The sequence below is a fragment of the Cajanus cajan genome, chromosome 3, assembly GCF_000230855.2.
Source record: "Cajanus cajan strain Asha chromosome 3, NIPB_CcT2T_4, whole genome shotgun sequence".
Classification (NCBI taxonomy): Eukaryota; Viridiplantae; Streptophyta; class Magnoliopsida; order Fabales; family Fabaceae; genus Cajanus; species Cajanus cajan.
The window spans coordinates 5,177,778-5,192,880 of NC_138519.1; the positions used below are offsets into that span (position 1 = coordinate 5,177,778).

Below are 15,103 nucleotides of genomic sequence, written 5' to 3' on the forward strand. Positions count from 1 at the left end.
AGTATTAAATGGTAAGCATATGTAGCACTCATAGCAGAGTTCAGCTTTGGGACAAGGAAGTTGAGAAGCTAAGAAGTACGCTAAAGTCTCATGTGTCAGAACTGCATGGATATTCGGACTGCTATATTTATTTTATACTCTATCAATTTATTTGTTTTTTTGTGACTTTTTTTTTAAAACAATGGTTCAATAATCATTTCCTCTTTATAGATTCATTAATTTATTTTATTTTAATCTTTATAGTAAAAAATATGTTAATTTATTTTTTAGTTCTATAGTATATTATTATAAAAATTAAAAAATATTTTTATAACACTATAAAGATTAAAAAAAGCAAAAAATGTATATATAAAGATTAAGATAAAATATTTTTATTATAAAAACTAAAAAATAAAATTTAAAAAGTACAAAGACAGAAAGAGTATTAAACCCTTATCAATTTACTTACCACTTTGTATAAAATACATTAACATCTCGAATATATAAAATGTATTTAAAATTTTCTTCATTTGATTAAAGATATTACTAGAAAAAAAATATAAGAAAATTTATCATTATTCTAAGGATGGAAAGAACAAGCATACTATTTTTTTATTTGTATTTTTTTTTAATTCACGGAACAAGGATACTCTGATCCTCCTTCGATATATATTTTTTTTTACATTTGTTTTAATTTTTTATAAGACTATAATATTATAGTTTATTAATATAATTAGGCATGATAAAATTTATAAATGCCACCCACAATATTTTTAAGTTGGATAAGACCACTGTGATTAAGCCAAAATAATTCTGAATAAAAAATTCACTCTTATTCCGATTATTTATATTAGTGAGGTCGAAATACTTTGTACCTTTATTAAAAATAAAATAAAAATAAAAATTAAGTAATAAATATATGTTAATATAGTAATATGATTATTCTATTAAGTTTAAGGTCTTGATTTTGATAAAAAAAAAAAAAAAGATATTATTTTTTTAATTTTTTTAAATGAAAGGATTAACGGTCAACAAAATGTGGAAATTAAGATGATTGTTAAAAGGAGTATTCTCTTTATATATTAGTATAGGTTATCATAAGTTTTAAAAGATTATATATTGGAGGAATGAAGACTTTTTTTATAAGGGTCAAAATTAAAATTTATATATTTTATACAAAATTAAAACAATAATTTCAAATTTTATGATGATAAAAACAAAACAAAAACTTTTCAAAAATTAAAATCAAATTTTTTTCATTTCAATAAGATTAAAAATACATTTAACCATTTAACTTTTTTTTAGCCACATATATCCTCTACATAAAATAATATTGTTTTGAGTTAAATAAGATTATTATGAAAAAATAAATTCTCCTTTTCGTGTGCTTAATATAATTACATATTTAAAGCTTAAACTTGAGACTATTAATTAAAGTATAATCACTATATGTTAAGAGATTCACATGCTTGGTCATATCTCTTTCATTTTTTAAAACATTACTTTTATAACCTGATTTTTTTTAAGGTCATAATGTTATTAGTGTGTAATATTCATTGATATTGTTAATATTAATCAACATCAAAGAACTTAACTAATTACTTTTAATAAAATTTCTATTTTCAACCACAGTTTTTTTCTTTCACAAAATCAAACCTAGGATCTATATATAGCTTAAGGGGTCTAAGCTTAAGGGGTCTAAGCTTTCTATTGGGTCCAATCATGTGTTGTTTTTTTTTCTTTCCTTTTTTACTTCAATTCCTTTAATATTGTTAGGGTTACTAGTATATGTTCTGGTGTTCGTTAAGTCATTACACTTTTATTCTTAAAAAGACATTTTAGTGAATTGAGGAAGAAATGTGTTTATACATTTCCGTTACTCTTGACACTTAAGTGATGTGAAACTTTTTGATATACCACTATACCAACATGAGTCATCAAATCAAGGTTATTAAGAGCTATGATACATTCACCTTTTAACACTAATGTTTCAATTTTATATTTGTTGACATTGTTAGAATTATCATATATATGAAGTATTATTCATTTTGACACTTGTTAGAGACAGAAATAAAATAGTGTTGCTTGAGAAGTTGCACCAATAAGGATAAAAGAAAAGTTATTTGAGATATTTGGCAAAAATATTTATGTTAGTGGCATGATAGTAGAGGTGTTTATAATTAATGTAGTTCAAAATAAATAGTAATAACTCAAAAAAAATAATTGAAAACTTTAAAAAGTGATTTTTTTAATTGTATTAGATTGATTTTCAGTTCTAATAAATATTCAAAGTTAAACCAAATACTTTCTTATGATTAAGACCTAAATGAATTTTTGTTCTCTAAAATATAATAATTATATAATTTTAATTTCTAAAATTTTAATTGACCAGTTTTAATTCTTAAAATTATAATTATATAATTTTTCGAACAATTTGAATCTATCAAATTTTACATGTAAAATTAAATTATCAGCTATACGTAAAATAATATTTATTGCTTTTGTCTTTACTTTCTTTTAACCGGTTAAAATAATTGTCCAATATACAAATTTGTCACTTACCAACTTAAATTATTCTTCGGTGTCCACTATTCTACCACAAACATTAAACTTAATCTTCATCTTTCTTTTAGGGGATAAAAATTATTTGATTATTCAATGTAATTTTTTTTTAATTTATATAGTATAGTAAATTAAAAATATTAATTATTGAGGTGCTTGAAAATTAAAATCATTGATTGTCACTTTTTTCAACCGAAATATTATAATTATGTTTGATAAATCGAAAATCAATCTAATGTAAATTGAAATATACTTAGATTAGATCAAAATGAATTTATTTTTTATTGGATGATCAAAGATTAAAATCAAAAAATTATATTGGATGATTTTTTTTATCTCAAAATCAATCTAATCCATGAATATTTGTTACATAATAGTTTGTGTAATGTAATTTAGAAGGAGAAGAATATATTGTTAATAAAAACACCTATTTGAGAGTGAGAAAATTAAGTGAGAGTTTCACTCTATAAGTTGTATACTTTAACATGCTCTTATATTATAAATTAGAATTTTCATTTTGACCGATAGTGATTGTGGAAGGTTTTTTTTTATAATTATTATTGAATATTTTTTAAAGAATTATTATCACTTTCATTGAATTGCATGTTTAATCCTAATATCATATATTAACTATTTGATCTTATTTTTAATAATATATTTCTTAATCTTAATTTTAAATTTAATTTAATTTCACAATTAATCCTAAAAAAAATTACTCTTTTTTTTAATCATGATATAAGTATAAAGTGTTTATCATAGTTTTTTCCATATGTAAAGTTAATATTCAAATTTTGGATAATTTGAATAAGAGATATAAATCACTATCACTTATATTAATCAATGTTGACACTATCTCTTCTTATTTTTATTTGTCATAGTATACTTTAATTTCGTAATTGTTTATTATGTCAATTGTCTCATTTTGATTAGTAGAAGCTATATTACTAGTATTTAATCTTGTGCATTATATTTGTACAAATATATATTTTAAACATATAAATTATATATTTTAAATTTATAATAAATAATTTATATTATCAAAGAAATTTATTGATAATTTATTTAAATATTAATATTTAATTAATAAATAAATAAAAATTAAATTAGATAAGAAATTAAAAATATATATAAATTTTCTCATTGAAAAAAAAAACTCCTAAAACCACTGTCGGGATGAATTTAACAAAAGTATTTCTAGAATTTTTATCACTTTCTTTGAGTCACACATCTTATTCTATTATTATATATTAAGCATTTAATTTTTTTTATCCATTTCAAATATATTTTTTTAATCTTCTTTTTAAATATAATTTAATTTCACAATTAGTCAAAAATAAAATCACCTGATTATTTCATACTACTCTTCTTTTGTTCCAACTTATTTATATACCTTATTTTTTTAAATGTTTATCTCTTCTAGTTTTTTTTTTCTAATATAGACTACCAATATCCCTTATTAATAAGAGACAAACTTGTATTAGAAAAAAAAGTATTATAAAATGTGTTGCTAATATTTCTCTTACGAAAAATATTAAAAGAAAATAAAATTTAACTCTACAAGTAAGAAAGTTATTTTTTTTCTTCTTATAAAAGTAAGTAAATATAATTCTAAAACTCATTTTAATCTTTTTATCTAACTTTTTCAATTTTCAAATTAAAGTTAAAAAAAAAACTGAAATTATACTATCACTTAAACCGGACATTAGTTAAATTATATAGTAAAAGTGATTTTAATCCCTAAAAGTGAAAGAGATGATCACATTAGTCTTTAAATTTTAAAATAAGGTTTTAAACTTAAATTCTTAGCATTTAAATCATTTTAATTTTTAATCTATCTATATTATATATAATGGGATACTTTCCTTTAGTTTTCACATATATTTTAGATATTTATACCTTTTTATTATATATTAATTTTCTCTTACCATCATTTTTTTAAAGGTAAAATAGATAAAAAAAATTTATCAATAATAACTACTTCTTATTTTGTAATAATTTTTTTAAAAAAATTATTTTATTTTTTTAATTATACGTTATCTCAATTGATCTACATATTGTAACTTCTATTATTTTTATTTTTTATTACATAGAAATATAAAATGTCTTGACTCTACTGGTATATATGTATAATATTAGCTAACATTCAAGTCACAAGTTATAATTACACTTTCAATAATTTATTTAACATTTTATGAATTTTAGAATAATATAACAATGTATATTAATTTTAGCTTCTTTGCTCTAAATGATAATATTCGTCTCTCTCAGACATGTTAGAGCATCCTACTGGAAGATTTCTATAAGTAACTCACTTAAGTTTCTTAATACCACTTTAAATTTTTTATAAGATTTACTCCAATGGTGATTTTTTTATAAACAACTACTTTTATAATTTTTTTATTTACTCCAATGATAGTGATTTCTTGATCAAAGGAAGAGTTAGGAAGAAAAGTAGTATTTTAAGAATAAGACTAATTGCTTATATATATAAGAGCTAGTTCTTATTTTTAAGATTACCAACTAAGCATGCTCTAATGAAAAATTCTTATAAGAACCAATTATTAAAATTAAGAAGCATGGAGTTGTTCTAATAGTCACAAAATATTTGAGTAGCTAAAAATAAAAAGGGAAAAAAAGGTTTTGAATAAAATTTGCTTGTTCTAATCGATAAAGTTAATTTAGCGACAGTGGAAAAGGAATCATCACATATAATCCTCAAAATCCTACATTGTTATTTTTGTTAATATGTGTTTTTTTCTTTCAAATTTTGATAATGTTAAAAGATTTCAAATATTCAAATAAGAAAGATAATTGATGAAAAACTCTCTTAACAAAAGCAACTCGTTCCTTGCTTTGCCTCTCTCACTTTGTTTGTCTTTTTCTCCTTTGATTTTTCATTGTCTTACTGTATATAGAGAAAGGTTTTCCTGATGAGATAAGGAGAGAGACACACATACACGTATATAGATTTAAAGTTCAAAACAATAGCATTGCTTTAACATATAGTAAAACCATTGTCTGTACTTGTATCCAATTTCAGAAAGCACTAAAGAAGTCTGCAACTTGCTGGCCACAAAGGTACATCCAAAACACAAATCTAAAAAGCATATAAACAATAGGGTAAATCATATACTTAATTATTAAGTATGATTGATCAAAGGATCCATCCTTGCATGAAGTTAGTTTCACAAGCCATGCTCTTTGAAACATTAGATGCCTCAGCTTGAACATATTGATGATACCTGTTCAAAGTAATTAAGAGGTTAAATTAAAATTTTGACCATTGAAAGTGTATATAACATAAATTTCTATTTTCAAAAACCACCTACACCAATTTGAAACTTAACATGGATAAAGTTGATCAAAAAATTCTGTCAATCAATGTACCTCATACATTTGTAATATGTTAGCATAAACGTGTATAAATGTTCATATTTTAAATTTACTTATTTACAAAAGTTTGTTTAAGGGTTTGAAGTGTGATCGAGTTAGTAATTGTTGGACAATAACCAGCCTAAGAAGCACGTCTGTTCTTGTAATGTTAATTTTATTTCACATTAATTACCTTTGCTAAAAATTTATGAACACAAGAGACCATATTATACATGTTTGTGTATTTAACTGTTGGTGTAATATCTTATGCATAAAGCAGATTTTCATTACCCTATTTGCAAAAAGGGTTCTGCCTGGTAATCCATAGGGCTGTTTTGAGGAGGCTGAAAGGGAAAGCCACTATTTCCAGCAGCTGAAGTGGAGCTCCACAAGCTTTCCATAGCTTTAAGATTAAACCCCTGAGCTTCAAGCTGAAAACAGATTTAATTGATAAAAAATATATATATATATATATAATGTGATAATTAATTGAGAAAAATTTTGCAAGACATGTATCCTGCCCTAGAATGTTGCACATCTACACTGAAATTGTTAGGTTGTTAAAGTGCAAAACCTTAAGTCTAAGTTGCTTGTTCATGTCTCCAAGTTGGCGTTCCTGCAAGATGGATGAAAATATATATTATAAAATTGAGAAAATTTTCGAGCTTAATAAAAATAGTATGAACGAGTATACTGATTTAAAGTGTAAATTAAGTTTTCGAATTGCTTTCAAATGCACACTTTGGACAATAATTGACTTTTGTTAAAAGAAATTTTTTTGACAATAGATAAGAAAAATAAAATTTTAAGACCAAAATAAGTGTGCATGTGTAACATTTCTTACCCTTATGCGAAGCTCTTCCATTTGTTCAATCATAATTTGTGTCTGCAATTAAAATAAAATTTAAATAATGTCATACAAAATCAATATTTCTTTCTAATTAAGGTCAGCTGGTGGTACAAACTTATAGTGTGCAAATCAGATTGAAACCAACTCTTTATGAAATACGCAAAACCTTTATCAAGATTTCCATTTAAAGCTTCGAACAATAAATTTGTTTAGAAACTTTGTCATTACCAAGATTGCTTTCGATCCCATTTAGTTAATATTATTTTCTCTCGAGTCTCACAATTAGAAGTTTAATATGGCACATCTAAATCAAGGAATATTTCTTGAATACTAGCCATTAATCTCAAAATTTCCTCTATTTTGAAGTTTGGATTTCAGTAAAAAAAAATACTGAAATATATATGTAAAGAATCTATAGAATCCTTAGTAAAAAAAGAAGGGGGAAAATACTTTGAAGGAAGTATATGGTTTGTTTTATCTTCATAAATCGTTATATTAACTTACTGTAGAAGTACAAATTAGGGTTTTGACAAGAAAATAAAAAATAGCTGGTTTAACATGTGGTTATACGTACGCATATACATACATATCACAGAGAGTATGATGTATAGTCTACTTCAACTACTGGAATAATTGTTGTCAGTTCTTGCAAACAAGCACATGCTTTACAACCTAATTAAGGTAAAGTACCAACATGAAATCCAGAGAGCAATAAAGAGAAATTCTATATATGTGTCCGCACCTTCCTTTGCCTAGTTTGTGCTAAAGCCCCTTCAAGTTGTTTCTCAAGATTCTGCAGCTCCTTTATGTTCAATGGTCCAAGGTCTTCCCCGAGTAAATGCCTAGTACATATTGGAAAATTAATTTAGTTTTTCACATGTGGTGGTTAGGATTTTCTAACCTCTGCTACCAATATTAACTCCTTTTTGTTGGTGATTAACATACATACATTTGCATGTGACTGTTGAAAACATTATAATATATTCATCAGAAGGTATAATAAAATTCTATTGTACTTTAGAAGAGGCATAAGTGATTACCTCTGAGTCCTTTGAAGAGACTCATACTTTGCCTTTAGCTTTGACACCTCTTGGTACCAGCTCTGATTACCAAAACAAAAATTCCTAAATATTTTCACTGACAAGATCTAATATCTGCTATTATATATAGAGATGTATCGTATCATTAATAAGAACTTAGAATATATACTATGTCATTGCAGATATATAGGACTATATTTTTGCATTTTTTTAAAAAATATATTATTAATGAATGGAAAGAAGGAAAGTGTGCTTAATATTGATTATTGTCCTTTGTCACCCTTTTGCTTTAAAGGGCCAAAGACCTAATTATTAACCGGTAGCTGTAAAAAAATCTCATGAAAGAAATTTAGAAAAGCTTAAGTAGCAGTAGCAGAAAAATATTTTTAGAAGACACAAGGCAAAAAATTTAAGTGAAATGATATACCTTGGAAGTTGCAAGTAGGTAGAAAATTTGGACAGAAAGAGTTGGTGAACACATACCTGAGTTTCACATTCAACGTGTTCATCTTGAGGAGTAAAAGAGCAACGTTGGTATCGCTCAATAGTTTTGGTAATGCTGCGAATTTAAGGAAACTGATTGGTCAGTATTTGTAATATGTAATAAAATGCAGTGTACGTAGTTGTGTAAACATTGACACTTGATGTTTTATATAGGATATTAAAATAATTAAATTAAGGAGACACAACAAAAAATAATAAAACTAGGAATTGTGGGCGATGGTGAACATTTTAAAGTTTTTTGATTCATTGAAATTTGTATGTAAACAAAACTACATGTGTTTTGAAATTCAATTATTATTCGTTGGAAGTTAAAGACTTCATTTTTTTTTACGTTTAGGTTTAGCTTTGAAAGACTCCGTTGGCTGAAGTGATTAGTAATTAAAGTTTCAAACGGAGGACATACGTGAATTATAAAGTTCAAGTTCTAAAATATAGGGCATATATAGGGTTTGCACAAGATCGATAATGCATCATTTTGCAGAATATATTATGAATCACAAAATAATTTGGGGCTAAATTAATGTGTGGAAAGCATTTTTTAAGTTTTTTTTAAACTCATTACGTAAATTAATTTTGTGCATAATTTACCAATTAATTAATATTCTTCACTAGAAATTTAATAAATGTACACAAAACACTAATTTTTATTTTTATTTTGGTTCACACCAAAAAAAACTATTTAAACAACTGCGTATAATCTTATTCTTATACATTCACTTTTATGTGACATATACAAAAAAAAAAAAAAAAATCTTTAAAAGTTACTATTTTACAGTATGTAATTATACATTGTACACAAAACTGATTGCAGACAAACCAGATATGCTCATAGCCTGCAGAAATGTTCCATATCAAATTAACCAAATATCCCGTACAAAACCAATGTCAACAAATAAATTAAGTTTTCTAAAATTTTTAATGAAATTTAGCTAAGTTGCTTTTTAACAGATTACCTTTCGTTCTCAAAAAATAAATAAATAAATAAAAACAGATTACCTTTCATCCTTTTGGTTTATTATGAACAATTGAACTTACAATGCTTATAGATTTGTTTGAAGCAACGAGTGAAGAAGATCCAATGCTTATATATATTTTGACAAAAAAAAAATAAATGGAGAAATTACGGCAAGTGTTTCAAATCAAGTACGAATACACCTTTTCCAGTTTCCACAAATTCATGAATAATTTTATATACTTTGAATAAATCTTATTCCATGACAAACAAAGTTAACATTACAAAATAATCTACAAATTTTGAAATGGCGCTCATAGATTCAGAAAGAGTTTCTCTGAAAACAAAAATTGTTGATTGAAAAAACAATACATATATCATTACGCTAATTTCTAATGAAGACAAAGGTAGGGGTAAAAAACTAAAGCCGACCGAAAAAGAAAAATCTGAACGTAAGCATCATTTCTGAGACATATCCAAAGAACACCTAGATAATTGTTTTCGGAGAAAATTAAATGCTGGAATAGGAGAGAACATAAAACACAATCCGGAAAAAAGAAGTAAATAAAAGGACAATTTCTCTTTCTATAAACTCAAACTTTCAGCCACATGCGAAATTTTGCCACGGATGTCCCAGGATTCAGAGTATTATAGCACATCAGAATTCAGAAATTCTAATGTTAGGTTTAATCTAAAAGCAAAATAGAGTATTTAGTATTTTTATTATATTTTCCTTTATTTTCCCTTTTCATGTTTTCAACAACCCATGCCTTGACCGGACTCAGATATACGTATTAGGGCTCAAGCAAAAAAAAAATGAAAAAATGAAAAAACTGTTTCACGTCTTCGTAGTTGACCAATTATTGGTAAAACATTATCATTTATCATCATGCAAGATGAAAACATAAAACCTAATTAAACTAACTACTCTGCAGTACTGGATAAGCCATCATTCCTTCATAAACATGAAAAATATGCACACAACAGTGCAGGTTAATTAAGGAGATTCCTTGGAAGAGAGAGAGTGTGGTTGTCTGTGTGAGAGAGAGAATAACTTGATCATCTAAAAGACCTAAGAGTAAAAGACAACAAAAAAAGCAGCAACTATCTTTGATTGCAAAGTCCAAACTCAAAAAAACACCCCTTGATGATCGATCCCCTCAAGAAATAGAGACAGCAATTGTGTCTGAGAAGATACAATGATAGCACCGAAAGATCGAAGGGTTAAAAAGAATATATATAGACAAAGGTTAAGAACCAGATTCTTGAGGTGTTGAAAAGTAGGGCCTTCAAGCAATACTATTTTTCTTAATTGGAAGATGATGTGAAAGCCCTAGATCTTGCACAACGGTACAAGAGACTTATCGACACCCTTGGATTTGACCTCACCACACACCACGTCCATTTAATTGCACTGTGTTACAAAACTGGGTACATATGATTGCTTTCTTCCTTTTCTGTTTTTATTGTTACTTCTTTTCCTTCTGAGAAAGAAGGAGATAGATTGTACTGTTTCATCAGTAGATCAGTGCGCAAAGCTGAAACCTTTACCTCACAATAGAGAGATATCAGGTGGAAGGACGGTGAAACGTGTCGATCTGTGATTGGAAAGCAAAACTCATGATATTTTTCCTCTCAAACCCATGCCATGAATCTCCTAATGTATTTGGAACCCCACAATTGCAAAAAAATTAATGAAAAGAAGGAAAAGAGAGGAAGATATCAAAGAGGGCACAAGATCCAGAAAAGGATAACCTATGGGAGAGAGAGAGAGAGAAGAGGCCAGGAGGAAGGTGTCAGGTGCATGTGTTTGAGAAAGAAGTTATAACCAAGAACGGTGACTGATAGAAAGAACAAGAACACAAGGGACAAAAGAAAATAAAAAATAATGGGTGGAAAGTGAGTGATCAAAGGGTGTGTTTGTTGAATCTTAAAAACATCAAATTCAGTCGTGGCAAAATAAAGGAAGCAAGAAGCAGAAACCAGTGACCATTTTGGTGAAAGAAGCTGATGCAAGGAAGAAAGTGTGTTTGCTCAGAGAGAAGAAGAAGAAGGTATCTATCTATCTACCTCAGCACCACCACACACACACAATATGATCAAAATCTAAAATTTTAATACCTATTGGGATTTGCACCTCACAAAAATGGACATGAAATAAAAACTTTGAGTAATTAAAGCCAATTAAATTAAACAAGTGGAAACCAATTGCAAAGGTGAGATTTTTAGCAGTTGAGAGAGAGAGAAAAACAATACCCAACATTTCCAAATTCATAGAGCTTTCCACGGCTTGAGAAAATGATGAGGGCAACCTCAGCATCGCAGAGAACTGAGAGCTCATAGGCTTTCTTGAGCAAACCGTTCCTTCTTTTTGAGAAAGTAACTTGGCGGTTGATTTTGTTCTCTATCCTCTTCAGCTCAACCCTCCCTCTTCCCATTTCTTTCTCTCTCTCTCTCTCTTTTTCTGTGTGTCTCGAAACAATAACTCAAACTTTACAAATTATTATTAGAAATATATTGAGGTTCTGTGATCAGCCCTTGATATAGAAGAGAGAGTGAGATTTAGTGCAAAAGGGGTGATAATAAAAGAGAGAGAGTAGTAGTAGTTGTGACTTGTGAGATAGATAATGCTGTGTTTCAGAGAAGTGGAAGTTAGTGTGCTATATAGAAATAGACAATGAACACAGAAAGGGGCACACTTGATCTTCTTTTACAAAAAAATGGAAACCCCAGTTATTCTTATTTTTATCTCATTCTCTTTTTCCCAATTTAATTTTAGTAAATATGGTCCCTTCCCTAGCTTTCTCTCTTGCTGCATACTTTTAAATAATAATTTGCTGCAGTTTAGGGCAAGGGTTCCAATTTCACGCGCCAGTGCCTGCCACGCTCCCATGTGAACCCTCCTCACACTTTACAACTGATACCAGCATTTGTGGAAATGCACTAACCACTACCTGCTAACTCTGTTTACCCCAAAACTGGTTATCATCATCAAACCTTTGCAGGTTGACCAATTACTTGTACAAAAATCAGTGGGATTTCATACTCATGGTTTCTACACTTAAATAAATTCAAATTCACCAAAATCATAAATTTGTTTAGTTTATAATTATTATATGTCCATGTCCCTTCCTCCCTAAACATGATTGTGTAAATTGGTTTTGTATTTTGAACACAAAAATGAAAAAGAGTCCCACATAAGTCAATTATCATTAAAATGGTAATTATTTATTCTTGATAATATTATTATTTTAGTTTAATTATTATTACGATTTTTAAGATATGATTATAAAAATTATTAAATTTAACTTAAATAGTGGACTGTAATCAGATGATAAGGAAAAATTATATTACTTGTAAGCATATTTTATATTTTTATTTTTTAAGTAAAATTTTATTAACATTGGAGAGTATAATTAATGAATACTCATCAAATCTGAATACAAAAATTTTAGGAGGCTCAAAGAGATAAAAAAAAAATAAATAAATAAAAAATACAGGCTAAGGATCCATACATCAATAAAAAAAATGATTTACATGTTAATGTACGTATTTAATCAAGTTATTCGATTCAAGTTGTTCTTAATGAAATACATCAACCTTTTTTTCTTGTAATGATGTTGTTTTAAGTGTGATGTTGTTGGTGTACTTAATCAGATAAAAATTGTTCTGAAAGCAGATTTTAAAAGCTTTTGGAAAAGTTATGGGAGACACAAACTTTATGCTTTATCCATAGATAAAGAGCCAAGATGTTGATCGATGCCATTATATATGTATTAGCTAGAATACAAATTCTATTACCAATAATTTTGTGCACGTTTTCCTCAGAGTAAATTAACCAAGCTAAAATCGAATCCGAATTTCATGTTCCTCAAGTCTGTCTTCTCCACTTTAGGATACACGGACATGACCATCTACCATAGACCAATATATAGTGGTCACTAAAGAATCAACATTCAATATATTACAACTTTTGAAATGAGGCCACCCCATATCAAACATATAATTGCATATGATACACTAAAATTATATTTATTAAGAAAGGAAAACAAAAAAAAACCTAAGCAATAGTATTTAATGTTTTTGTCTTAGATTTCTTAACTTTGCCCTTAGACGAAAAAGCATAATGATAAACAAAAAAGCTAAAACATATTCTAACCTTCAACAACAAAAATAGTAAAACGCGTGTGTATAGTATATATGTGTGCCTAGAAAAGAAACTCTTTCTAGCATAATAGAAAAATCAAAGTGGGATACTTAGGTTATTAAATATTAATCTCTAGTGATATATAAGCTTATATGACTCACCCGGTAATTACATCAAGTAATATTTGTACTTTGGCTAAAAGTTGCAAGTAAAATAATGTTACACAACGTCAACGTACAGATGAAACAAAACGCGTTATACGAGTAGAAATGAGGTCTCTTTCAGGCATAGACAAGGGAATTTGTTGGCATCGTTGATGATAAATTGATAATCACTTCAACCCCACCAAACCCTTACATCAAGGCATTGAAAGATGTTGATCTGGCTTCAAAAGCATCACACTAGACATGCTAGCTACTCATACACAACATAGCCCTATATTCACACTGACAACATATCTTTGCATTCATAATATGTGCGAGTGTGTGAGACTTCTAAGGAATCGCGTGTGCAATGAATCCCATTTAAGGCCACTTCCTTTTGCCCCTATCCTTTAGAATCACTTTGTCTTAATAACATTAACCTGATGGGTACACTATACAAGCTATCACGCACCCTCAAGATGTAACGGATTTGGTAAATGTGAATTACCATCTATACGTTGGTATTATTGTTGTTAGTGTTACATTTCACCATGGATAAAAGAAATGCATTTGGGTAGGAAGGGGCATTCAATTTGAACAATACATGTATAAGATGGTGAAAAGTGTCAACAAATTTGAAGATGGAAAAGTAGTATGCATACATCATCGGTGGGGAAAAGTGGTACCCACAATCTGCTTGGGAGAATCACTGAGCAAATTCACACACACACACACAGAAAAAACAATCATCTCCAAGTGTGATAATGGTGTACCGATAATATGTCATCATTACCATGTTAAGATCAGCGGTGTCAAAACACTATTTGAAAAGTTTGTATAAAATATATAGTAGCATGTTTTCGTGATATTGAATATAAAATAAATTATATTAAAAAATATTTATTTTATCTGCATTTACGATCTTTAACGGAGAATAACTATCGTTTTATAGTGAATTAAAATGGCATGTCATGTCTGTGTGTAAAAAAAAAGTAATTGATACACATCAATTGCAGGAAAAAAAATAGAAATTTATAATGTTTAAGTCATTTTTAAGTTAAATTAAAATGACGTGTCATGTGTTTGTATGTGTGTTTCTTTATAGTGTATACAAAATGTGATTATTTTTATTTTTAACCATATTATTGATATGAAGTATAAATTGATTTTGTTGATGATTAATCTCTGTCGAGAAATCATACCGATCATCTCTAATAAGGCTTTTCTTTTCAATCACGTGTTTTCATACGTAATTCTCGAATTCGAGATCTTATTTAAAAAAATCGAGTCTAGTATCACTCGAACCGACTACTTGTTAGTAAAAAGTAATTATTTTGAATGTATAAAAATTTATATATATATATATATATATATATATATATTAAATAATAATAAAATTGTGTGGTTTTTTTTGTTCCATAAAATAAAAACAAAAATAAGGGATTATTTCAATATTAGGACTCAAGAATGACCTTTTTTCTTTTATAACCTTAGAATTAGTACGAATATCGACTGTCAAAAAAAATAACTAATTTCTATAAATAAATAAAAAAT

The 15,103-nt window shown here is 27.4% G+C and overlaps 1 protein-coding gene across 1 annotated transcript; it reads right to left on the reverse strand.

Moving 5' to 3' along the window:
• Positions 1-5,505: 5,505 nt before the first annotated feature.
• On the reverse strand, positions 5,506-11,948 carry AGL6 (AGAMOUS-like 6). Its single transcript, XM_020359246.3, has 8 exons — positions 11,516-11,948; positions 8,287-8,362; positions 7,804-7,865; positions 7,506-7,605; positions 6,758-6,799; positions 6,488-6,529; positions 6,205-6,344; positions 5,506-5,783 (listed from the first exon to the last, which is right to left on the reverse strand). The coding sequence occupies exons 1-8, from the start codon at positions 11,695-11,697 to the stop codon at positions 5,696-5,698; spliced, it is 732 nt and encodes a 243-aa protein (XP_020214835.1). The 5' UTR covers positions 11,698-11,948; the 3' UTR covers positions 5,506-5,695.
• Between the last annotated feature and the right edge of the window lie 3,155 nt (positions 11,949-15,103).

Coding starts and splice junctions, on each gene's coding strand:
- AGL6 (XM_020359246.3), bottom strand. CDS start 11,697: ATGGGAAGAGGGAGGGTTGAGCTGAAGAGGATAGAGAACAAAATCAAC. Junction 6,530..6,757: donor TGGAAGAGCTTCGCATAAGG/GTAAGAAATGTT, acceptor TCCATCTTGCAG/GAACGCCAACTTGGAGACAT. Junction 5,784..6,204: donor GAACCCTTTTTGCAAATAGG/GTAATGAAAATC, acceptor TACTTTGAACAG/GTATCATCAATATGTTCAAG.